At 36.9% G+C, this 27,410-nt stretch overlaps 1 protein-coding gene across 1 annotated transcript in view; it reads right to left on the bottom strand.

The window, feature by feature from the left end:
- The window catches only part of TRPS1 (transcriptional repressor GATA binding 1), a 253,018-nt gene that overhangs the window by 197,214 nt on the left and 28,394 nt on the right, over positions 1-27,410 (bottom strand). The window contains exon 2 of the mRNA XM_039227228.1: positions 8,581-9,509. Within this exon, the coding sequence (XP_039083159.1) occupies positions 8,581-9,507 (927 nt within the window). The 5' untranslated portion in view covers positions 9,508-9,509. The remainder of the gene's footprint in view (positions 1-8,580; positions 9,510-27,410) is intronic.

Here is a 27,410-nt window from a genome sequence, read left to right as displayed (position 1 = left end):
GGGGGCACCTGGGTGGCTCAGTCAGTTAAGCATCTGACTTTGGCTCAGGTCATGATCTCACGGTTTGTGGGTTCAAGCCCCACGTTGGGCTCTGTGCTGACAGCTGAGAGCCTGGAGCCTGCTTCGGATTCTGTGTCTTCCTCTCTCTCTGCCCCTCCCCTGCTCTCACTCTGTCTCTCTCTCTCAAAAATAAAAAAAAATTTTAATTGAATTATGCACATTTTTATTATGAGCTTTTGGATAACAGCCATCAAGAGTCCACCCCAACTTTTTTCCTACATCACTTGGCATAATAAACTGAGCTAAGCCTCTATGATTATTTGGTATTTGGGCTGACAGAATACCAATCAATCTTAAAATCAGTCTCAGTAATTTAGAAGAACATTGTTTTATGAGGAAAAATGCCAACGAAACAGAAAATGTAATGCAGGTGGATTATAAGGCTGGGTACGTTATCCACAGAACTAACCTCTCCTGCATCGGACCCAGCTCTGCCTCTGGCTCATAATGGAGATAAATAAGAATTGTGTATTTGTGCTAAAGAGCGTCTTAACTGGGGAAACAGAGTGGTGGCGCTGTGGAACGCCCTTCCTCTAGGGAAGGGTGCTTTGTTGCATGCCTACTGTGTGCCAAACACAGATGATACACAAAGAAGCAACAGAGTCCAAAACCCCAAAATATCTGTGGGCTGCCGCAGAGAGCTCGCAAGGACACAGGTGACAAGGACAGTGGAGTACACGCGCTTCTGCTGGGAGAAGTACCCAGTTCCATGACAACACAGAGGTAAAGGACCCAAGCAACAGGGCCAGGTCAGCTTCGGAAGGAGGGCATAACTGAGCCATGGACACAGGAGCTGCCATTTGAGATGAGCCTCAAAGGCAGTGATTATGGAAAGGCTTTTCAAGTACAGAAAACAAAGTGAGTCCAGAGTGAATGGCAGTGAAAAGGTGCAAGCTGTTCTCGGGAAATGTGAAGGGAGACTCGGAGGCAGGGGTGGGGGTGAGGGGTGGTAAGAGAGAATTTGGAAAAACAAGGTCTTAGTGGAGAGACTGGAGAATTATACATATTTATATAATTAAAATGATAACACGTTTTCTAGAAAGTAGACCTATACTTCCTATAAGATGTAGGATGAGGGCTCACTAAGCAGAATTTTTAAAAATTAAATAAAGGGAGGGGTTTCCTGGGTGGCTCAGTCGGTTGGGCATCCGACTTCAGCTCAGGTCATGATCTCACGGTTCGTGGGTTTGAGCCCTGCGTCAGGCTCTATGCTGACAGCCAGCTCAGAGCCTGAAGCCTGCTTCGAATTCTGTGTCTCCCTCTCTCTCTGACCCTCCCCTGCTCACGCTGTCTCTCTCTCTCTCTCTCTCTCTCTCAGAAATAAATAAAGCATTAAACATTTTTAAAAAAATTAAAGGGAGTGAGGGAGGAAAAGAGGGAGAAGAGAAAGGAGAAGAGGAAGAGAAGGGAGAAGAGAGACAGGAAAAGAAAAGAGGAAGGATGGAGGAAGGTATGGGGTTGAGGCAAGAGCAGAAGATAAAGGAAACGAAGAGAACAGAAGGTAGCAGAAAGAGACAAGAAGTAACTAAGAAACCACTAAGAATCTGCTAAGAACATTAAGGGTGGGGGTGGGACAAGCATAACATGGGGAAGACTGGAGCAAACTACTCCATTGTTTGGGGGGAGATACACATCAGAAAGAAATTCAGGATAACTGTAGAATTTGCAGCCTCACCAACCGGAAGTGGGAATACAGGGCAGAGGGGAGGAGGGACATTAGGGAAGAAGCTAACAACTTTAACTTTAGGCAGGTTGACTTTGAAATGCCAGTGGAACCACCCATCGGCTGGAAAAACAGGTCTTAGAACAAACCACTGTTTATTATAAGATCCCCAAATATGTTACTGGACTCATGAAAGAATTCAGGTATTCTTCCATCTGACAGGCTGACATCAGCGACTCATCTACCTTAAAGGGGGACTGGGAGATGAGGGAAGTATTTCTCAAGTCCCTCCCTCTGACCACACCCCTCACTTTCAGAATGCAGGGAGACCACAGGGCTCTGAGCTTGGTTGGGGTGCGCAGAACATGCACATGAGACACTTTAAAGACACTCACGTGTCTTCTGTGCCTCACACCCATTCCTGTACTTACTCTCAGGCAGAGAAAAAAAACTTTAATTACATAGCCATGGAGAATACATTTAAATGGGAGCCGAATGCATCTCTGTAATAGTTAACTTTCATAGAAAAACCAACTCCTAGACTGTGCCTAGTAACCAGAAGAGAAGAATTTAACTCTCAGGCCATATTTTAAATCACAAATCTCTAAAACAAAGTCCTCCAAATGAGGGGAATATGAACCAAATCAAATACATGGATAAAATGGTGCTTCATTTGGAGATAAACCATTGCACCCTCAAGTGATTAAATAAAAAACTGGCCCTTCCTCACTGTATTAGAACTAGTTTCTGTAGCAAAAGTACCAGTGGGAATGAATCACAGTAATCAAAAATAAGAAGAAAGAAAAAAGAAAAAAAATCACAACATTCATTTTCTTTTCAGTCATTTCAATTATGAGTCTAGTAAGTTCAAATAAGGCAGCATTACACTGCTTGGACTGGGTAAGAGAATCTTAAAAAAAAAAAAATCACTTAAGTCCCCAAATTCAATGCGAGTCACAGAATATGATCAAAGAGTCCTGGTGCACCAGACTTGTATCTCTTCCCTTACATTCAGTTGGCCCGTCTTCCATTGCTTTTGTTAACTCAGTCTTGTATTTGAGAAGTTCATGTACCACAGTGGTTGTGAAAAAGTTTTCAGTAGCCTGTGTACCTTGGCTTAGATCCCATTTACCCTACTTATACAACACTTTGATCTAGGACAGGTTACTTGAATTCCTCTATGCCCACTTTCTCACTTAAAAAAATGGGCATAGTAGTGATGTTTACATCACTACAGCATTTTTATGAAGATAATTAATACACGTAAAGAAACATGCATGAAAGAAACCCTTAATAAATTGTTAGCTATTGTGAGAAGTGAATCCAAAATAGGAAGAAAATCCAAAAGATATGTACAATTTTGATTATATAAGCTCTTGATGAAAAACATATGACTCAAATTAAAATACAGAAAAATAAATTTTACATTTGACTTCCAATTTAAATAAAGCCAAGATCTTCTCTGATAGTCTGAAAATGCCTAACACTTACTTCAAACTTTAAAACCATATGATGAAGAATTCAAGAGGTCTACAGGCTAACGATTCTCAGAAACAGACTTCATGAAACCCATCCCTCCAAACTTGCCTGGGGTTGGCCACTACTTATGGATCCGTGTTTCCAAACAGCACCATGTATTCTATAATTCCAATGACCAAGGAACAAAAAACACTGACTGATCTGCTGACTTGATATGGTTAGCAGAGCAGGCCACTTAAGGATCTTTTTTTTTTTTAATTTTTTAAAACTTAAAAAAAAATTTAACGTTTATTTATTTTTGAGATACAGAGAGAGACAGAGAACAAACAGGGGAGGGGCAGACAGAGAGGGAGACACAGACTCTGAAACAGGCTCCAGGCTCTGAGCTGTCAGCACAGAGCCCGATGCAGGGCTCAAACTAATAAGCCGTGAGATCATGACCTGAGCCGAAATCAGACGCTTAACCAACTGAGCCACCCAGGCGCCCCTTAAAACATTTTTTATTAAGAGTTGAATAAAGCTAAATTTGATTAGCTGCACTAATAACCATGGATTTCTTCTTCTCAACATTCTGCCTAGAGAGAAATATGGATATTCAAGAAAGTGACTGACATTCATCATAGTGATTCCCATGCAACAAAGCCACATGGAGATTTAACCAACATGCAGGTAAGAGGATTAGTGAAGACAGTCAAACTACTCTATTCCCCCCAGGGAAGGCTACACTATCCAGCTCCACCATCTTGATGAGGAAAATAACCTGGTAAATGCCAGAACTTTACTTTGTTTGATGGCCTTAGGGTGAGCATATGTTTTATTTTGCACACTTTATTACTTGTTAAAGAGACACAGACCTAAAAACAAGTATGGGTTCATATGACAAACATTCTGTACTCTATAGACAGTCTGAAGTGATTAAAGTCTCATTCACCAGTTGTTCTGAAGTGCAATTGTCCTCAACTCAGAAAAACAAAGAAACAGAACCTGCTAAGATCTACAACTTCCCTCCTACTCCAGATCAAAGGAAACTCCAAGGCAAAAAATAAATATTTGGAAGTAGAATTCAAGAAAAGTCAAAATAAACCAAAATGAGATTAATGTTCTTGGAATTTTTTTTTCCAGACCAAGCTGTTAACCCCCTGTTCAAATGAATGCACTGGCATATGTTAAGGATCTATAAAGCTCATAGAGTTAAATATGAAAATACAACTACAAAGGATGACTTCCCATCTCTAAAATCTGTTCTTCCTGCTTCTAACATGACATATTGTGCAACCCTGATAAAAATATTTACAGAAGAGAAATGCAGTGCTCCTAACTCAGACACAAGACAGTAACTGGTAAGTTAATAGTGAGATTTTTCTATTAACCTTAAAATTTCATTGAAGGCCAAAATAAATTTAATAGCTAGAATCCTGTAACTACCTTCTGGGAGTCTTGAATAATGCACAATAAGAGAAAAGGTATACTAATATGGAAAGGCAACATGTACCTCGTGAGCGTTTATAAACTTGGGATAGCTTAAACACTTTCCCGTGGGAAGCACATCTTGACAGGACTCCGACGTTTATAACCTGATCTAAGGACTAAGAGCTCCCCCATAAAGATGACGCAAATGCCCTAATGCACAGCACATTAAGCCCTAATGAAACAGCAAAGTCGGTGTTTAACAACTCCGGCCTCCATTCAGCGATGGTTTAAATATAAGCATAATAAAGCAGATTACAAAGAAAGAAGCTGTAATTACTTTTTGAAGAACTCAATCTCTTGTCCTATTATGGTCTATGTGCGAGCCTCAAAGGCTGAATGCAGGCAGTAAAATTACAGTGAGGGCTTACCGATCCTGTCACATCCACTATTTTAAAAAATTTAAGCACAACAATTGATAAAACCCAGGTTACATTTAAAAATTAAGAAACTAACATCGCGGTCGAGTCAAATAGCTCTAAGCTAGCCAATATATTTTTGCTTGTTTTTCTTGGTAAAGAACTGGCACCTCTTCTGATCTCAGGGCTGGGCATGCTACCTCAACATATGACATACGACAGAGAGGATCTGAATTCAACACTGAAGGAAGACTGTCCTGGTTTTACGACGGCCATTTAAAGTGGCCTCCATTACCCAACTGGGGTTGCATTATCCAACCGGGACTCTATCTAACTCTGCAGTATAAAGAAACATTGTTACTTGGTGCTATTTTTAAGAAATACGGAATTCTCTGACTTCCCTATTTGCAATAAAATTTACACAGAAGTGAATACTGTCAGTACAAGCATGCCTAAACTTCAATTACTCCCACAAGTACATGGCAAATAATCTGAACTTGGAACTGGAAATCTTAACATTTGTTTAAATTATTCCTTTTTCCCAACTGTATATCTTATGTTTGCAATCAAGTCAGTTCAAATTATTTAAAATCATCCATGTCAGACCATAATATAGATCAAAGCCACGCAGTTCTTATGTCCTGTACTTCTGGCTTTTTTCTTGGTCTAAAATGTCATAAATCTATCATTAACCACCAACTGTCCTGAATGTTAGAAAAAAGAAAAAGAAGTCAGTTTAATTGAAAAAGATTAATGAATTGGTCATTTATTACTTTAATTAGCTTACATTACAGATTTACATAGATAATTCCTGAAATAGAATGATTATTGGTCTTTAACACTCATATTTACCAACATCTTTTTTATCGGAATACACACAGCCATGAACTTACTACAAAGATCTGACAGAACCGTGTTAAAGAAATTCTATAGTCAGCATTTTACCCTGCACAGCTTTTAGTCCCCACACAGTTCAAGAGCGAAGGAAAGAAGGCTCTCAAACGGCATTTCAGCACACAGACCCATGTGGGTAAAAAGGGGGATTTCAGATGTGCTTTTATTCAGTTTATGCATGTAGGGAAGCCGCTCGATATGTATTTAGGCATAAAAGTATTATGAGTTATTTATCTTCAGACACGTTTCGGCATCAACATCTGGCATGTGCAGAGTCCTCAAGATGGGCATTTGACCTAAGAGTATAGTGTTCTCTTCCTACACTGAAAAAAGGTAACTCTCTTTAGACTTTCTTCTAAATCCAATCATTTCTTTGAAATAATCATCTGATTTTCCACAGATTGCTTTTTTTCTATTTTTAGCCATATTATTTCTCTGGAAAAAAAATTGATCTTAACAAGATTATCTCCCTGGATGCTATTTCCTACCACTTTCTGTCTTCTTTACTGGGTGCTTCTGCACTTAGGAGACAGCATAGTTTAGGATCAGCTGTTTTATTTCTCCTTCTATTAGTTCAAACTTGGAGAGCTCACACATCTGTTTTATTTCTAACATCACTGCCCAGGAAAAGTGTCCAGCTCATTCTACCCAAACATAAACTTTACTATAAATAACTAAGAGCCTAACAAATAACTGTTTGGGGGAAATGGAAGTGTGTTTAAAAATCTGAATTCTTCCAAACCATCGGCCTTTAGTAATCTTCATTTTAGAGCCTTCCTGACAGCCCAGATCAGCTGCCCTCAGAACTTGTCCCCAGAGTGAACAAACTGAAACTCCTGCCGGAAATCCAGGTATTAACATCATATTACTTGCTAATTATAAAACACCAGTTCACATACTGACATTATTCACTTCTAACCCTTTTATCTAAAACACGTATTTGCTTTCCAATCATGGCTTGACAGCAAAGTGTATCTGACATAAGACAGTGAAATGATCTTTAATAAGACAGCAGTTCAAAGCATGCGGCTTTCATGCATAATAACTATGTTGGCTTAATTTGCTGCTCCACAGAAATAATTCTATTTGTGGAAATTCACAAAGTAAGATGGAATTTTTAAGAGAGCTCTACAAAGATGAAACTGGCTTTTTAAGAGTTCTTTCTATCTCCCTTTGAAAGTGATAAGATTGCTGTTCTGACAGTTTTAAAGGCTTGGGAAATCTCTCTTCTGATTCTTTTTTACAAGTACTACAAAATATGTTCACTACCTGTTATTTAGAATTCCTTTGCTTGTCTCTCTTAATTGGCACCAGGTCAATAGAGAGGTCTAGAGCCAATGTGCTAGAGCTATTGAGCTGACCAAAATGACTGATATTTTAACGGAGTTAAGAGGTCAGATAAGTATCATGTAATGTCATTAGTTCTCTGGTACTTCTTCTAATCATTCCTAAAGAAGGTTAATATTAAACTTAATACGTTTTGAAATCCCCTGGCCGAATAATACAATAAAAATCTATGGATGGTAACAGAAACGAATATACTTTCTCAAGTTGACCATGAGTTTCAACTATGCTAAAATTGCTTAAAATGAATACATTTCTTTAGCATCAATTCTGCCTTTCATTCTATTTGAAATGGTAGATTTGTTTTCCATTTCACATATGCCATAAACTAAAGACAGAGGAGTAGATCAAAAAGGTATGCCAGTTTTAATAAAAGCAGAAATCTAAATTACTGCTAAATGCTTTCATAAATTACTACTTTCCCTAAATGCAGACAGGAATGCTTTATTGGGCTGCACCGAGGTCATTCTGGTGTCCCTACTACTTACGATCACATTGACTTCTTTATAATCAATGTAAACCTTTATTTCCAAATTTTCATTTGCAATTATGTTGCTTTTTCTGGAGTGTATCTCTGCAACAGTCCCTATGACCCAAACCAGGTCCAATGTGACGCCAGGCCGAGTATAAAATTAAATCCTAATGCAAGACACAGGAAAGATCCCCACTGAAGAAAAGACTATAGCAAAAGATGTCTAATCTACAACTAGAACAAAGCATATACTGGGGCGCCTGGGTGGCTTAGTCGGTTAGGCGTCCGACTTTCGCTTAGGTCATGATCTCGCGGTTCGTGGGTTCGGGCCCCGCGTCGGGCTCTGTGCTGACTGCCAGCTCAGAGCCTGGAGCCTGTTTCAGTCTGTGACTCCCTCTCTCTGGCCCTTCCCTGCTCAGGCTGTCTCTCTCTCTCCTAGAAATAAATAAAACATTTAAAAAAAAAAAAAAAAAAAAAAAAAAAGAACAAAGCATATACTACTATCGTGTGGATCCACAGAGATGAGAGCCATTTTTTGGAAGACTGTGAAAACAACAAATTAACCATGAAATATTTCTAGAAATATGAAGCCTACCTAAATCCCATCAAAAGGCTTTTACCAACCTAAGAGAAATATTGGGATTATTCTCCATGATAAGAGAGTAAAGACACCTCTGAATACACATTTGGATAAAATAGCCATGGAGTGTGTCCATCCTCCTGCTGAATCTAGCAGGCTGCTCCTTTGGCACTGGGAGCTTGATTTTACCATGTGTGTCAGAATTCACACTTCATTACCAATAACTTTTTCTATATAAAGAGATAAAACACAAAGCACAAACCTGTACATCATAGGTCCCATTTAGTAAAACAGGCCTTGAAGAATTGATGTCCTGCAGCACACCAGAAAGCACAGAACGGTTGACCTTCTGGAAGTCTTTGGAATGGCTGAACTGCACCATGTTATGAAGGGCCAAGATTTTGCTGTCCAGCTCAGCATCCTGCCTGGTGCGGTTATGCAGTCCTAAGTGATACTTTCGGAAGTGCTTAATCAGATCTGTGGGGTCATTGCCATAGTAACCGTACCCACAGATATTGCATTTAAAGTCCTGAAGCTCTGGAGACAGAGGTGCCGGGTCTGGGTTGTCATTTACCAGTAAGTCAGTTTTGGATTTATTCAGTCTTACACCCCCATCTGAAGGCACTTGTGGGTTTTTTGAGGCCACTGAAACTGGGCTTGAGCCTTGACAATTGGCTTGACTACTTTGCGCTTGCCCTGTTTCCTCGGTAGCCTTTGGTGACATCTTATGATCTTCCTTCGTATCCAGTGAGTCCCCTGCTGGGGCACAGGCCATATCTTGAGGGTCATCTGCCTCTGCTCGTTGAGGAGACTTCAAGGGCTCGCAGACTCCCCCCGCAGCTGGAGATGAGAAAGCCAACATATTTCTATCTGTCACCTCATCATGTGGATGCGAGGGAAGGTTTCCTCCCTTACTGGGGCTTTCATAATTGAAGCCAGCCTTCTCACCAAGGCTGGAGCTTTTTGAGCCCTTCTTGCTGCTAGAGGATGGATCTTGGCCATGCAAGCTATGTTCCTCCTTATTATTCAGTTCTGCAGCATCACTCTGATCTGTATTTTCTGACATCTGATCTGCAGAAAATTCTTTGTTCTTTCCAGACACCTTGCTTTCTGTACCTATAGGCTCCAGGGTCTGGCCCTCGCCTTCACTAACGACGTTTCTCAGAGGGGGGTTCTTTTTCCGGACCATATCTGTAAAAATGCAAGAGAAAACCAAATGCAAGGTTACTTGAAAGTTGCAGAGATGCAATCTAATCTAGAACATTTTACTTATGTGAGGCTTTTAAAAGGTGCATATACAAATCTTCCTCTAGGGAAAAAAATGTTTGAAAAATAGCAAAAAAAAAAAAATTGAGACTAAAGCAAATATTCACATTTAGAATTAATTTTGTCATAGGGTGACTCATTTGCTATTTTTAAAGAGTTTCATGAATACCAAAATATTAATTTTCCTATTATTCTTTCTTATTATTCTTGTTTGCCAATTATGTTTTGCTCACTTTCTTCAGGTATAGTTGTTATATATATGCTTACTTATAAACCTTATATATTATGTATAATATGTACACATACTCTGTTTATAAAATAGATATGCACTTATGTTTATAGAATATATATTACATATTTATATGCTATGTATATAAACAACATAAATTGGAATTCAATATTGTTACATACTGTGCAACCAATATATAAATATAATTTCAACCAAAATATCCTCGTAGTCAAAAAACAGAAACAGCACATTATAAACAGAGTGAAAACTGCCCTATTACTTTCAGGAATGGAAGATAACAAAGGTTTCATCTCTGTCCTACCAATAAATTTCTTTAAGCCCCATTGGGAGAGCCTCCTTGAATGTTAGGAGGAAAACCTGGTCCATATCAGAGTGACCAGATTGAGTTTTACTAGACTCTATGCAGCATAATGGGGATCCTAACTAAATCCTGGAATCTTACACATAGCCAGGTGGAAATAGTACCAATTTCACCATCAGGAGCATACTGGAGATTGACTAAAGTAAAATACTAAAATCTGAATCATATAACACTGTCATTTTGTAGCTTGGAATGGCCAACTCTCAGCACCCTCCCCTGGTTCATCTTTATATGCTAGCTCAACTGTGCCTTTCAAGTTAGTGCCATCAAGGAGAACGGTCAAAATCAGAACACCGTGACAAATTCCTCTACTGGAGTCTAATGAATCAGAACTTCAGTACGAGGAGATAAGAAACAATTTGTGGTATGTCCGTAAAAAAATGCAGTAACTAAGGCTAGTCGAGAACTGAAGTTCATGGCTTATGTCCTTTAATCCCTCAGCTGAAACACTGCAAATGCCATCAGTTGTCACCCTAAATGTCCCGTAGGAAAAACCACCTGTGACTGACTAATAAGACAAGCCCACTTTACTACCTGACTCTGCCATGGGGCAGATTTAACAGAGTTAGTTACACCATGATTATCCAACATGTCCTGAGAAAATCCAAATTAATAACATGTTTTAGTTGTTCTCATCTATAATTTCTCACAAGTGCTGAGGAGCCACACTGGCTTTGGATATATATAAGTGTACCTTCATTTCTGAAGAGCTGGTCAAGCAAAATGTGTATTATATGAATCGCTGAGCCCACATAATGCCCTGCCTCACTATAAAGAATCATTTGTAAGGTAAAAATTCACTTTACAAAATAATGTCAAAAATATTAATTGTACTTAAGAAAGTATACTCTTCTTTGTAGTACAGAAATAACATGAGCCAACAAATATCTATGAAATCTGTATGTGTTCCTCTTGGAACAACAACATCATTTATGGGATGAAGGACTGAAGCTTCAAATCCAAGTGATGGTCATGGGGCCATGTAAACCTGCCTGGCGAAGGCAGGGAGTGGGAGTGAGTCTTCACCATGATGTCATTACCATTAAGTCTTAAAATAAACTAAGCTAGGTAACCATTGCTTATTAAAAAAAAAAAAAAAGAACACTGCGTTACTTCTTTATTTTTATTTATTTAAGATTTCCCCCCCCAGTAATCTCCACACCTAATGTGGGGTTCAAACATATGACCTCAAGATCAAGAGTTACACACTCCACCGAGGGAGCCAGCCAGGCACCTCCAACGTATTTATTTTTTAATATTTGTATGTTCATGTCTTATTGGTTGATGTCAACACTTTAGACCCCTGTTCCTCTGTCAGAAGTGACAGAATTTAGGAACTTGAACCAACACATGAAAGAGTGGAGGGCAATTTTACTGGCAGTCAACAGAAGGAAAACTAAAAATGAAAAAAATAATAATATAGGAGTTTAAGAAATCAGCTATCATTTAAAACACAACAATTTGAGGGGACAAAAACATATGCTATTCTTACCGTGATCTACAGAAAAAGACATTCCAGTTTATAGAGTATCAGCCATTACTACACATATAAATGTGATGATTTGATATAGCATCTCTTGCCTTTCCCTCCAGAATTTCATGGTTACTTGTTTTTAAGTCTTTAGTAACTATTGCAATTTAATCTTTCCTTGGACAAATACATATCATTTGTATTTTAAAATCATCTCCTTAATGTAAATAAAACCTAACAGTAATGCACTCCAATGAAATAAATAAGGTTACACAGAAAAATGAAAATCTGCATGAAAGGCAGGATTCATAAAGAAATGAATATGAAATAATCCAATTCATTAAGATTTTCCTTCCATTAAAATGAAGAGAAAATGGAAAAAAAAGGGGGGGGGGCGCCTGGATGGGTCAGTCGGTTGAGCGTCCAACTTCAGCTCAGGTCATGATCTCATGGTTTGTGGGTTCGAGCCCCATGTTGGGCTCTGTGCTGACAGCTAGCTCAGAGCCTGGAACCTGTTTCAGATTCTGTCTCCCTCTCTCTCTGACCCTCCCCTGCTCATGCTCACGCTCTCTCTCTCCCTCTATCTCTCTCATTCTCTTTCAAAAATAAATAAAACATTAAAAAAATAAAATAAGAGAAAATGAAGAAAAAATGGTTTCTGTTCATATATTAATGTCAAGGTGATTAGTAAAACAGCAACATTTTACAGAGCAAGGGACTAAGATAAAATATTAAAAGTGAATAAATACAAATATGTTAATATGGAAAAATTTCACTTGTTCTTCAGAACCAAAAAAAAAAATTAGACCTTGTTGATTTATTGTTATAATGAAGAAAAGGAATAGTTCATAGTTTAAAAACCACTGAACCAGCAATTACTGTAACTAAGAGAAAATAGGATTTAATTAAATTATCATCATTTCAAATTTCAGTTCCCTCTTCCACCAAGAACAGATCTTTGGAACCCATATGACTCACTGACTCCTTGTGCTGAATGCAGCCCTTAAAAATATACATCGCAAATAATGTTAAACTGCTAAAACTTCAAAGAAGTATCAGAAAGGTCATTGGTGTTTTCTTTTTTGCTGTGGGTGGAAGGGGCATGTTCTTTTTAGTTTCTTTAAAAAAAAAATCATGGTTAATTTAGTTGACTATACTTTGAAGTAGTTATAGAAAAATAAGTTTTTACTGGAATTATATCACCATAACTTTTGAGAATGACATATTATGTAAATATAAGCACATTTGCAATACCTCTAAGTGGAAGAAACTCCCCTAACAAGTCATAAGTTAGATATCATAAGACTATAGCCACCCTCAAGTTATTATCTTTAAGACACATAACAGATTGCATGATGTTTTACTGTGTGCCAAGAACTTTTCCAGTTAACATTTTCACTTGAAAAAATGGATCACATACTTGTAAAATCATACCCAGCATTGACTTCATAAGGCATGTGGCTTTAGAGTGCTTTTTACAATTATTAATTCTATTAGTCAACTAGCAGGAGGCTAATGCAATTGTCTTAGAAGATGCTCAGAAGACACAGAAGACATTTTGAAAGCTGATCTGTACATCTGCAAAACAAAACAAAAAATATTTTCCTTCCTAAATGATGTACATATGCTTTAATGTATCACACCTAAAATATATTTATATGTCAGCACCACAGGCTGCTTGAAAGATACCTAATAAATGCATGAGCAAACCTGAGCAAGATCTCCCCTCCCCTGGGTTTTAATAAAGCAGCAGGAAGAAGGAGGAGCATGATATAAAAGGTTACAGAAATCATTTTCACAACAGACTGTGATGTATGATTTAATCTCTAAAACTCCCGAAGCCTAAGGACCAGAATACTTACCTACACTGGGGTGGGGATAGAAGATCTTAGTAAACATGGAGGGGACATGCTTCTGGAAAAGATACGAAGTGTACCTACTGACATTATACAGTCGCAGCTGAAGACAAGAAGTGGTACCCACTGCCAATCTCTTTCAAACTCCTAGTAGCAGTGTACACCATGTGGCTGAGAAAAGAGCCACTGCAATGCCATCGAGAACTGATGTGAGCCTTCTGGAGCAACAGTTACAGAAACATTATGCACTAGAACACACGCTACCTTTGTAGCTATTTTTAGTAATCTATTTTTGCTCTTGATATATAAGTCATAAAATTGTGATTGAACCATCTTTGAACCATCATTATACCATTATCTTTATTATCTAAATGAAATTATTGAGGCAGATGTTACATTAATGGTCATAAAATAATTAGATTAGATAGAAAGATAGACAGATAGACAGATAGATGATAGATAGATGGATGGATAGATAGATAAATAGATAATCACATCAAGGAGAGTCTGGCAACTCTATTTTAAACCTCTTCATTCAACTATATAGTAATAACCCTTGTACTGACTACCAAAAACAGTTCAAAATGCCAGTTTACAATAAGTCCACTATAAACAACCATTTAGATAATGGGGCTAAAAGTGAACTGGATAAGGAGGAACTGAAGAATCTAAATAAGAGCTACAAGACTCAAAATTTCTGATAACTACTTTATCTCACTATTTGAAATTCTTAACTATATAAGAAAAAAATCCTTATTCTATAGAAGACTGTGGCTCATGTTCTCAGAATGGCATCTTCACAGCAAAAGGAACTGCAGTTTTCTATTATTACTAGGTATTTTGAATTAATCATTAATGCTTTAGTTTTATTTCATATGTATGTGTATATATTTTTGTTTATATATGCATAGGTATATAATTCTTTGAATTCTATTTTTTCAAACATTTATGAAATACTTGTTCCAAACAGCCTTGCAATAGGTAATCAAATGAATTATTCAATCAAAGAAATCAACTAATTCAGTAATTTAAAAAAAGAGCTGAGATGACACATCCATCCAATGTAGATCAGAATAAGAATTTATTTTGATTAGATGAGAAACTCCTTGAAGGTAAGAGATACAAATTCCTATGTTCTTTGTAGCATCTTGACCCTAAACCAACAAAGGAAGAATGTCCAATTACATGTTCAGTTTCTGAACCTAATTCAAATCACTGGCTGATGTAATCACGGCCAAGCCCCTTCACTTCTCCGTGCCTCTGTTCTTACTCACATGAGGGAATTACAATAAATGATTTCTAAACTTCTTTGTGCCTCTAAGATTCTATAATGGTTCTGATTAATGGCTTAAATGCTATATTTTTACCTTGGAAAAACTTTATCCAATTCCCTGAAAGACTACAAAATATGAAACCATCAATAACTAAGGACTGCATAAATAACACTGAGGTCTACCGTTCACTCAGTTATTCATTTCCTCCAAAATTCATGCATTCAATAAATGTATACCCAGCCTAGGTATATGCTAAACATCCAGCAAGATGACTATAATTTTCCTATTCTTTGTGTAAGAGAGAAGGATATCTTTTTTTAAAAAAAGAAAAGTATTCTAAGAATCCTTCTTTCTCAAAAACACTAAAGGTTTTGAGCATCTTTTAAATACGATTTCAACTGAGTGCACTTCCAATTGATTAATGCATTAGATGGATGGATGGATGGATGGATAGGTAGGTAGACAGATAAGACCTCAACAAGGCTAAAAAGTTGGAGGAGCGAGTCTGTATAATTTAACCTCAGTCTCAAATCCTGTTGAGTATGATTTTTATTATAAGTAGCAGTTCTTGTCATCATAACATATAATACCAGATGACATTTTCTTATTGTTTTTCCAGATAGTAAAACTTTCAAGTGTTTGAAATCAAAGCTTAACACAAAAGAAAAGACATGATAGTCTTCTCCTAAATATATGCTTCTTCCATGCTTGTTTGTATCAACAACCTAGGAGTACTGGGTTATTAATTACACATTTCATGTAGCTTTTATTAAAAAATTAAAAGGAAGAAAAAAAAGCAAATTGCTTCTTTTGATCAAAAGTCTCCCACAAAGAATTTAAAGAATTAAGCAAGTGATAGCAAAATAAAAGGAAGGTCAAGTTTGGGGCCTATAGCAAACTAGATAGCTTCCATATGAACGACATATAAAGTTCAGTTTTTAAAGAACATATGTGTTTGCTCATTGGTTTAAAAAAAAAAAAAAACCTTGAATCCTGTCTACTCCATATATACAGATCAAAATCAGATTGCTTAAGTGAACTATAAAATGCAAGAGAACATTGTTTATCCAAATCATAAACCCAAGAACTGCTAAAGGAGTTTAAATGTTTTCTATTTCTTCAGATTCCAGGGCAATACTTCAATGGTAGATCGCTTTGGTTTTGTAAACTGCTTCAATCTTCATAAACCCAATGTCAGATCCTGTTCTTTGCTATCCTTGTCTATTTAATCTACTCTCTCTGAACTGATTGTTCCTGAATCTTTAAAGGTATTTTCAGATATCTTAAATCCTGTTGAGATTTAAATGTCATCACCTTCAAACAACTCCCATCAAATAAATCTCTTATTAATTCACATGAAATTAATACAAAAGGATCGCTTCTATTAACATATGCTTGGGAGCACAAAGCCCATTAATAGTCATCTGGACACTCGAACCAACCCAAGACTCTCGGAGATAAAATGCACATTATTTAGATATCCTCTTTCATTGAGTTTTCACGTTAGCCCAAACACATTTTATTAGGCTTTTATTTCACCAAGCTATGCTCTCTATATTTTAAATATCTCATTTCAAATGTACTGGTCTAGGTAAAAGGAGATAGTCTGGTAAGTAAGTAATAATGTTCGTCTTGCCAAAATGAGTCTCCATATATCCATATACAGCTTAGAGAAAGAATTTCATTAACCATTTTACTTTTATAAGATAATTACAAAACACTTTTTGCTTTTAAAAATTTTATACTAGAAGTCTGACTGAAGTTGGAATATATGTGAAAAAATGAAGCATGCACCTATCTCACTAGAGTAACTAAAATAAAGCCTGCATACATCATGAGTTATCAAAAGGAATGGGGAATTGATTATTTTTGCTTTCATAACAGGTGAGAGGGAAGTATATTAAAAATTCTGCTTTGAATAAGATCACAATTTCACTAAGCAAATTAACAAACATTATCATTCGTTTCCTCACACATATGTCATTTTTCCTTTTGTTTTCTTTTCTCTCAAAGAAAAAAAAACAATTAAAATTATGTACAATGGCAACTGTTGGTTCCCACAGGCCAATCTGACTTTGCATGTGTGCATGGGCCAGGTGTAACTTCATCCTTCTTCTTTGTTAAACTTACATTTCACCTGGTTGATGGGCAAAGAGCCAAACATAGCACGTAAGTTCAAAAAGAATAGCTCATGGAAAAGTATAAATGCATCTATTTATCTTGGTGGTTATGATATGAATTGACATTTTATTTGTATGTAAATTAGATTTCCATTGATAACAAAAATAATGAATGTCAAGATTTGTAGGAAGGCGTTTGACTTTCTTCCTTTGCATTTGCTGAAGAACATCTTTGTATATTAAGGTTAGTTTAATTTCAATATATTGGCATTGCTTTGTCTATTTTCCAATCTGTTATTCAATAGAAAGGAAAATCTCAATTATTAACTCAATCCAGCAGTATAACTGGCTAACATCTGTCTCAGTTCTCCCATAAGAAATCTGTGTCAATCATTACAAATCCATTTGGTAAATTAATATGCATATACAGTACAGTGAGTTTAATGAATGCATGCCATTAAGATTCAGTAAGAAAGCTCACTGTCTTCACAGCATAGATAAGCCAAGTGTATTAGGCAAAGTTTTTGTTATTTTTTTAAGAGTGTCCTACTAGATCCAAGATTAAAACAAATATCGTGAAGGCATTTTGAACACTTATACTAGTAATACATACATAAGGACAGCAAGAAAATATATATGTGTGTGTTAAATATAAATCTAGCACAATGTAATATTCAACATATATATTTAACATGTGTTTAAATATAATACATTAAAAAGTCAAAACGAAGGGAAGTAAGTTTGCACCATAATATGCCACCGTTCTTGCTCAGGAAGCCACTAACTCGCAAACCACTCTGCTTACCTCTAAGGTACCACAGGAAGCAGCTCAAAAGGCCTCACCTATCTGAGGACCAGTAGTCCAATGAGATGAGTAAACAGGAATGGCCAATGTGCAAAGCACAAATATCATGAGGAAACAGCAAATATATACGGGCAATGAAAGGGAATTAGAAATAAGTTCAGAGGACAACTGTGTAATGAGTTCCAAAAGGCCAGAGATCTTTGTTCTATATGTATTTTTAAAGGTCCATTTAAATTAATACACATTACTGATGGAGGTCTTTTCAATGTATAATGAATACACACTAATGACACTAAATCTGGTTGAACACCATCCCAGTCCATGCTGACTGCTTAATACAACCAACGTAGCATCATTTTCCCTTCTGATAAAAACATAGGATACTCACACATACCTTGGAATTGTTTTTCTCTTTTGGTAAGTATACCGAATGTTTCCAAAGAAAACTGATTTTTAAAAACTTTGTACTTGAAAGTAACTTCTGATAGAACAGATTAAACCACTGTTTCCTGACTTCTAGAATGAGAAGAGTTTTATATATGAAAAAAAGAGGAAGTACACACAGAATCCCTCCATAATTTGGGTAGGTAACAGGCTCAGAAACCTTCACCTTTTGGAATAAACCATTATTTTAGGACATTCTGCCTATGTTCACCCCAAGCTTAGCTGGGCTCTCTGTCTGGGATTTTATTATGGTCGCTGTTTAAACATGGATTATTAGAAATTCAAGAATTTTCTCTGCATTCTTCCCCTGATATTAGTTGCAAACAAAGAAACATAAGGAGGTTCCTTGGTCAAGCGAATTTTAGTGGAAACTGTAGACGTTATATACCCTCTTCAGAGATCCGCATTGTACATTAGCAATTACAGCTTGGAAGAGTCCTAGAGGTTATGGAGTGGTGAAATCTGTTCCATTTACACTGGAATTTCACAATCTCTTTTGGCTTTATGTCACATAATGTCATTTACCAACAAAACTAATTTGCACAACACAGTGGGAGATGCTGATCTAGATGATAATTTTCTTCCTTGAAAATTACTGATTTTAAAACATATATAATCTTTTTAAACAAACAGTATGTCTTCATTAAGTAGACAAGAAAACTAAGATGCATTGATCTGAAATATATCATTTTGAAGGGTTTGTTTTTGTTTGTTTGTTTTTTCTTTTTTCCCCACAGCATGGCTAACAACATTAAAAGAAGATCAGGATCCACTCTCATGAAAGATTTAGAATCAGTATTTTATAAGGTTGTGTAATGGCAGAGGATTACAGCCATGATAGAACACTGAGTGAAAAAAGGCAGAAGGTGAGGTCATACTGAGGTCTAAGTCTGAGAGGATGAGCACACATCCAGGTTACTCCTGGGATCCACAGCTCTTATTATTACACATTCACCAAGAGAGAAAGAACAGATACATGCGTAGGGCTGTGAAATTAGTTAAGGCAAAAATTAACTCACTCATTAAATATTTTTCATAGGTAATCTAGTCTATCTTCAAATTCAAGTTCAATATAAACTCAAGGATCTATCTAAACACACACACACACACACACACACACACACACACACACACCTTTAGAAAAGATTTTCACCACCTGCACCTCAATTAGTAATTTCTTTTTGCTATCAATCTTGTTGTGGACACCTGTCATAACAGAGTAAGGGGAAAAAAAAATATATATATATATATATAAATTCCAACTCAGGTGTTTTACAAAGAGTTCCTTCAAAATTTAATTCAATGTTGAAAGAAATCAAAAGTCAGAGTAGATCTTTTTTAAGGTTTACAATATTGAATGTTTATGTATATTATAAGCTAAATTTTTAATTAATAGCAAAAATATATTATGTTATTGTTACTAAGAACCAAGTACTGTTCCAAGAGTATATTACCTTATTTCATTTTTATTAATAATTCTTTAAGTAGGATACTCTTGTTTCCACATTTTACATTGAAGCAACTAAGATTTAGAAAAGTCAAATCACTTGCTTATGTCACAGACCTAGCACAGGAAGATCTAGGTCTGAAAAAGCCAGAAGCCTTGCTAGATCACTTGGTCTCTCATTATTACATTTCTCATAAACTCTTTAGTGTTTTAATGAACAACAGTTAAGCACTGCATTTATAGATACAAATGTGATAGCACTTTAAGAAACTTATTAGAGAATACAATCTATAAGATGATTTTATAAAGACAGCCATCAAATGTACATGACTGGTTCTATAGTTGTGTCAGGTGAATATACAGTCTTCCGAGACATCTTATGGACTAGAAGGTTATCCTAACTTTTGGATTTGCTTCATCACAAATAGCACCTCACTAAAGGTAACAAATTATGCAAACTCCAAATGGATTCACTTCTACAAAGCCCTCTATAACTCTTCCACACAAAAGTGAGTCTTTTCCAACACCACCTATGGCAGTTTATGTATATCTCCTCTTGAGCTACATTCCATACCACACTGAAACTATGTGTTTATGTTTTCGGCTACCCCACTAGGCTATGAAGTCCTCCAGATGAGAGAATATCTTTATTGATATTATTGTTAGTTAAAAATATTAATATTTATCCATTCATATAAGTGGATAAATCCATTCATATATGTGATTAACCAAACACTGATATCTAATTCATGTATTTAAACACCTCTATGTAATCACCAATTCTCAAGCTTATCCCAAGGGCAAAACATCTATGGCCAGAACACATTTCCATCATTAACAATGGCACAGTATGATAATGATTACTGGAGAGAAATAAAGTAGCATATTGGAGCAAGGGACATATATATGAGTTTTTAAAAAGCCAAGTGATACTAATATAGCCCTCCCCACTGAAACTTGCCTACTACAGAGTAACCACTCACAGAAGCTCTAATGGATATATGTAGTGTTAGCACACTTAGAAATTTCTGCAGACTCCTTATTTCATCAAGGAAGGCCAGAATCTGACACTAAATAGGCTTATAGGAATAAAAGCTAGAATAATGCTATAGTTATATTAGGAACATCATTAATAACAAAGCAAACCAAGATGTACAAGGACTCAAGGCATTCATTTGGTCTTTCTTCAAGCTAAAAAAAGACTTGGATGCCGTAACTCTGGATCCATGGTCATACTGCAATAAATGCATAAGTAGTGAGAAACAATAATTGACTTTATTTTTTAAAACTGTGACTCACAACTATGTTGACTTGATTTGGCTTGTATAAAAGTCTACATAACCTTACACACAATTTGTCAACTGAATTACACAGTTAGAGGAAGGTTCACTAAAAACATAAGTGCATCCCATGCAGTATCAATTCCATAATGTTTCTGTAATCAATAAAATGAATTTTTATAAGTTCATATACCTGCATGATTACTTATAATCTGTACATGCATGTCACATGGTATTTAATATATTTATTAACTATAGAATAATGCAGGTATCCTCTGTTTCCCAAAAGTCTGCATTATTTCACTTAGTTTTCAGGAAAGACCTACATTAGTATGTGTTTTTGCTAACTGAAAGAAACCAGAAGAGGATTTTCACTTTACCAAAAGCCATTACTGTACTAGTGCAGGTCTTTACTAAAGTGAAGTGGAGTAGTGCAAACTTTGAAAATGCACCGCTTCAGCTGAGGGAAGTTTTCATAGGAACAATCTACTTTCAGAGACTGGGGGAAATCTGTATTTACTATAACTACATAACTACAAATGTCATTTATAAATTTTTCACCATGCATTCTCTGACATTACAAAATTAAAAATATTCTGTACTAATACACAATGCGTAAGTAAGTTTGTCATTTAAATGAATAGGCTAGGGGCACCTGGGTAGTTCAGTTGGTTAAGCATCAACTTTTGACTTGAACTCAGGTCATGAGTTTGAGCCCCATATCAGGCTCACTGCTGTCAACATAGAGCCCGTTTTGGATCCTCTGTCCCCTTCTCTCTGACCCTCCTCTATTTGCATTCTCTCTCTCAAAAATAAATATTAAAAAATAATAAAAGAATAGACTAAGATATAAAAGAATGCAGAAAAGTCCCAAACATTTGAGTCAGACTCCGGCAACTTAAAGCAAAATCAAACCAGAGGTTCAATTTAAAACTTCAATTTCAACACAAAAAAATAAAAATAAAAAAATAAAAGTTCAATTCACAAGAATGCTCATATTATCATTTGATACCTCAAAACTGGAAACAGTCCAAATGTATTTCAATATATATATGTATATGTATGTGTGTATATGTATACATATACACACATATATGGTCCATATATGTGTATGTATACACTACACTTGTGGTATATGACTGACTATACAATGGAATGCATGGTCATACAATAGAATATTATACCGTAATGAAACTACACACAACAACATGAATGAGTCTCATATCCATGATGTTGAGTGTAGGATGCCAGACACAAGAGAATGCGTAATTGTAATGCGTAGGGGTGCTATAATCTAATGCACGTAAAGTTCAAAAACAAGCAAAGTCAGTCTGAAGTGTCAGGATCAGACAGGAGAGTGATTAACTCCTCAGGGAGGCACAAGGGGACTGGCAAAGGGGGCTTGTAGAGTACTGGCAATTTCTATTTCCTGACATGCATTAATTACACAGAGCATTTATTTTTTAATATATACAAAATAAAAAGAGCTATAGCATGAGCTGTGCATATTCCAGCTAAAAATGCATGTGTGCACATGTGAGTGATTTTTCAAGGAAAAAGAGCACCTGCAGGGACCACAGAGTAATAGATTGAGAAGAAATCTTTCCGTGTCTTTAGTCTGAAGGGCAACAGAAGCAATCCAATGGGGTCCTTGGAGACTCAGGCCAGGCTGCAGAGCACAAAGAACCCAACACGCTGAAGGAGGCAACAACATGGTATGAGAAAGAAAAAAAGAGTAATGGGGAGAGAAGAAAAGAAGTTCTGGACAAGAGAAATCTGAGAGGGCAAAAGGTTTAAAAAGAGATCAGAGGCAAAAATGAGCAAAAAGCAACAGCCACCCTAGGGAAGGAGAAGGTAACAGACAAGGAGGTAGGAAAGAGGAGAGAGCTCTGTCACTAATTCTGTGGCCGTGGTAGAAAGGGGCAAAGCAAAGACATGTATCTGCAGTTACTAAATGGATCATGAGGATACACTGTACCAAGTACACCACAATCTAAGTAGAGGCGGAAGAGAACTAATAGTTTCTGAGCACCTGCTATAAGCCATTTGCTTTTAGGCTCACATGCTTGTCTCTCTAGACCTCACTGAAAACCTACAAGGAATAACCTACTTACGTGAGAAGACCGAATGAAACAGATGATAAACAGCCCATAAAACAACACTATGGCCTTTTCCTAAATGCTGAGTATCTTTAGAAGGCTGAATAAATGCCGTTTAAATGAAGTGTGGCTGATTCTACCCTCATCTATAGTAATTGTTCTAAATGTACGTAATAAAGTACTCCATCTCGCAAATCAAATAACGATGGTCTTGCTCATCTTGCATAAAGAAGATAAGTTAATAGGTCAAATTCTATCCGTTTTAAACTTTCCACCTGGTTAATATTTTCTTGAGACTTTGGCTTCTATAATCACATGGCTTCTGAAAATGAATGAACAAGCAGCACACAAACATCACCAGGGACACTTGAAAACATTATTTCTTAAAACCATTTCACATGGCATTTAGTATTTGTTTTGTAGGGACAAGCGGGCGGAAACTACAATCATATCTTATCCTACGGAAATTGTTCCAGGTTTGTACAGTAGGATAATTTAACACTGTTTCATGGAGCTCCTTCCTCAAAGAGAACCACGAAGTCTAAGAACACCCAAACAAGCTTAGGGACCTTTGGTTTAAGGAGAATAAGAACTGGCTGGCTAGCCCTGCCTCTGCTTCTGCGGCATGCATTTTGGACGTCAGAGCATTAATGAGAGCTGTATACATTTAACGGCTGACTATGGGAAACAAGCACATGCATGGATGGGAAAAGGTGTTTGTAAAAGGAGTAGCACAATGCCCAGAAGACAGGGACATTGTGGAGTATTATTTAAAATTAACTGCTTCCTTTATTCTTTTGAAGTTTTTGTTCCACAGCATTTCATAATAACAATTCTCCTGAGTTTTTCCAAACCAGGTCACTGAAGAGTTCACCTGAACAAACAAAATTGGGACCTGGTAGTAGTATTATCATCTCCATACCTGCAAATAATGCCTTGTTTATTTAGCCCACAAATCAAGGTGCTATTCAAGAAATAAAATGCTATTATCAAAATGACTTCATGAAAAAGTGAATATATGACAGAGGGAGCACACAGTACTTAAAATCTGGTTGTAACATTAAGAATGCCCCGTTTTAGGGGCGCCTGGGTGGCTCAGTCAGTTAAGTGTCTGACTTTGGCTCAAGTCATGATCTCGCAGTTTGTGAGTTCAGGCCCCACGTGCAGCTCTGTGCTGACAGCACACAGCCAGAGCCTGCTTCAGATTCTGTGTCTCCCTCTCTTTCTGCCCCTTTCCTTTTTTTTTTTTTTTTAATTGTTTTAATGTTTTATTTATTTCTGAGAGAGAGAGAGAGAGAGAGACAGGCAGCATGAACAGGGGAGGGTCAGAGAGAGAGGGAGACACAGAATCTAAAGCAGGCTCTAGCTCTGAGCTAGCTGTCAGCACAGAGCCCAACCCGGGGTTTGAACCCACGAACTGTAAGATCATGACCTGAGCCAAGGCTCAACCGACAGCCACACAGGTGCCCCACTTTCTGCCCCTTTGCAACTTGTGCTCTCTGTCTCTCAAAAATAAATAAAAACATTTAAAAAAAGAATGCCCCATTTAAATATCGAAATATAACTATTACATTAAAAGTGAGACATAATAGAAGTCACTAAGAATACCTGTAGCCTATTAAGTGTTTACCATATTCTGTGGGAGCAAACAAACAAAAAAACGTTGATGGTCCCAAAATATGTTGTCTTGACTTGTGGAAATAAAAATGGAATTCTCCTTCACAAAATATCATCAATATGGTCCAAATGAGCTAAGAGTAGGCATCTCTGGAAAGTAATGCCCACATTCCAGTGTCTGCACAGTGAGAAAAATTACATGAAGTTCTTTGAATAGTGTCAGTTAAAAGACAGCAGAATTCAAGAATATTTTCATGACCAAGAATACTGCTTGAAAAAGAACTGCTTTAGGGGCACCTAGGTGGCTCAGTTGATTAAGCCACTTAATCAACTCAATATGACTCTCGATTTCAGTTAAGGTCATGATTTTACAGTTTGAGAGTTTAAGCCCCACGATGGGCTCTGCACTGACCTCATGGAACCTCCTTGGGATTCTCTCTCTCTCTCTCTCTCTCCCTCTCCCCCATTCACTCTCTCTCAAAAATAAACATTAAGAACTGGTTTAGTGTTTGATTCAGTAACTTAAAGTTAGTGATGCTGACATGTCCCATATCCCCTTGTATGCCCTTCACTTCATACTCATGAAAAAATGGCAAGTGGTTACCCAAGCAACCTGCTATCAGGATTTTTTTCCAGAAATCAAAGTCAAGTGTATCTGTTGGCATCAGTACCCATTTAGCACTAAATTCTACTTTTCTGTACAACTATTACAAATCTGACCATATGCTACGACAACTAACAGAATCAAGAATAAATTACAGTAGACCCCCTTCATCCTTGAGAGATACGTTTTAAGACTCCCTATTGGTGCCTGAAGCCTATGTATACTATTTTTTCCTATATAGAGCTGTCTATCTATACTTATGATAAAGTTAGTTTATAAATTAGGCACCATAAGAGATTAACAATAACTAACGATAAAACAGAACAATTATAACAATGCACCCTAATAAAAGCTACGTTGAGTGTGGTCAGTCTGCCAAAATATCTTACTGTTCTGTACTCAGCCGCCTTCTGGTGATGATGTGAGATGATAAAATGCCTAGGTGAGCAGACCAAGTGAGGGGAAAGATGTAGGCACTGACGGGTAGCATTAAGCTACTACTGACTTCCTGATGGGGTTCATCTGCATCCAGACCTCAGCTGATGTGGGTAATGAACCACAGAAAGTGAAACCACAGATGGGGGAGCTGGGGGCACTGTAACATCACAGTTAAACATTCAAGCACATATTATTTTGCAGGCATCAAGCAAGGTGCTGAGGATCCGCCTGTGAAGAAGGTAAACATGAAACCCTCCCTCAGTGAGTTTACAGTCTAACCAGAGAAAAGAAACACAGGACACAGAGGCCCCTGATCTAGATTTGGTAGAAGAAAGGATTCTGGGGAAAATAACTATAAACTGAAAGACAGTAAAAGCTGGCCAGGTGAAGGGGGAGGACTGAGTAATTCAGTGATTCACTGATTCTGCAAGTGAAAGAGTTCATTCACTCGCAAGAGAGAGAGGAAGTGGCTTCTTTTTTTTTTTTTTTTAGTTTGAGAGATACAGAGAGAGCGTGGGTGCATGCACACAAGCAGGGGAGGAGCAGAGAGAGAGACAGAGAGACAGAGAGACAGAGAATCCCAAGCATGCTCCTCACTGTCAGCAGGGGAAAGGATGTGAGGCTTGAAACCCAGAACCATGAGATCATGACCTGAGCAGAAACCAAGAGTCCGTCCGATGCTCAACCAACTGAGCCCTTGAGCTCACCCAGGTACCCATGAAAGAATGTGGCTTCTGAACAGAACTGAAACAGTTCAAAGTGGTGTTAGCAACTTCAGTGGTGTTTGGTTATAATCATCAACTCTCTGAAACAAAGGATTACAGTATAAATTCTGTGAAAGATTCCTTATTTCCCTGAAAATATTACACAATTCATTTATCATATACGTTCAAAAAACTTTACATAAACTCTGCATACAAACTTCGTACAAACTTTTCATACTACCATACTATGGAAAAAATTTCTACATAATTATGTTATGGGAAAAGCCTTATTAAGATAAAAAATAATTTAATATCTATACAATTATCTCTTATTTGATACAATCTTTTCACTATCTCATAGGACAGTGCCACTAGTACGATAGTTTCTTATCATAAGCAATTAACTATAATCTTGGAAATGTAATGATTATATTCTGAATTAACTGATGTTCATTTAGAGATTAATATATTAATGTATATGTGCATATATGTAATTTACTTAAAATGGATCTCTTCCCAAAGCTTAATAGTCTGGCTATGAAACACAAATTGACACATTTTATCATACGTAAAGTTCCTATTTACTATACCATGAAAATAGAATACACTAATGGTTTTGAAAAACACTCTTGTTCATTAAGTTGGGAAATCAAATATATATACATTCTGCCTATAGGCAAGGGCATTTCATACTAAAATTTTCTAGTCAATTATTTTTATTTCATTTTTTAAAGATTTATTTACCTTGAGAGAGAAAGAGAGGGAGAGAAAGAATCCCAAGCAGACTTCAAGCTCAGCACAGAGCCTGACATCGGGCTCAATCTCACAACTGTAAGATAGAGACCTGAGCCAAAATCAAGAGTCTCAACTGACTGAGCCACCCAGGTGAACTTAGTCAGTTAATTCATCCATAGAGTACGCATTTATTGAGTACCTAGTATGTTTCAAACAATGTGGCCAAACACCAAAAGGAGAAAACACTTTAAAAGAAAATTATTGCTTAAGATACTAGCTCCCTCCATCAAAGAAATAAGGCTTACAGTAAATAACTCGGTA

The sequence above is a fragment of the Hyaena hyaena genome, unplaced genomic scaffold (genome assembly GCF_003009895.1).
Source record: "Hyaena hyaena isolate Hyena2069 unplaced genomic scaffold, ASM300989v1 scaffold_26, whole genome shotgun sequence".
Classification (NCBI taxonomy): domain Eukaryota; kingdom Metazoa; phylum Chordata; class Mammalia; order Carnivora; family Hyaenidae; genus Hyaena; species Hyaena hyaena.
Note: the sequence above shows the minus strand (reverse complement) of the source record. Positions and strands in the feature narration are given on the sequence as shown.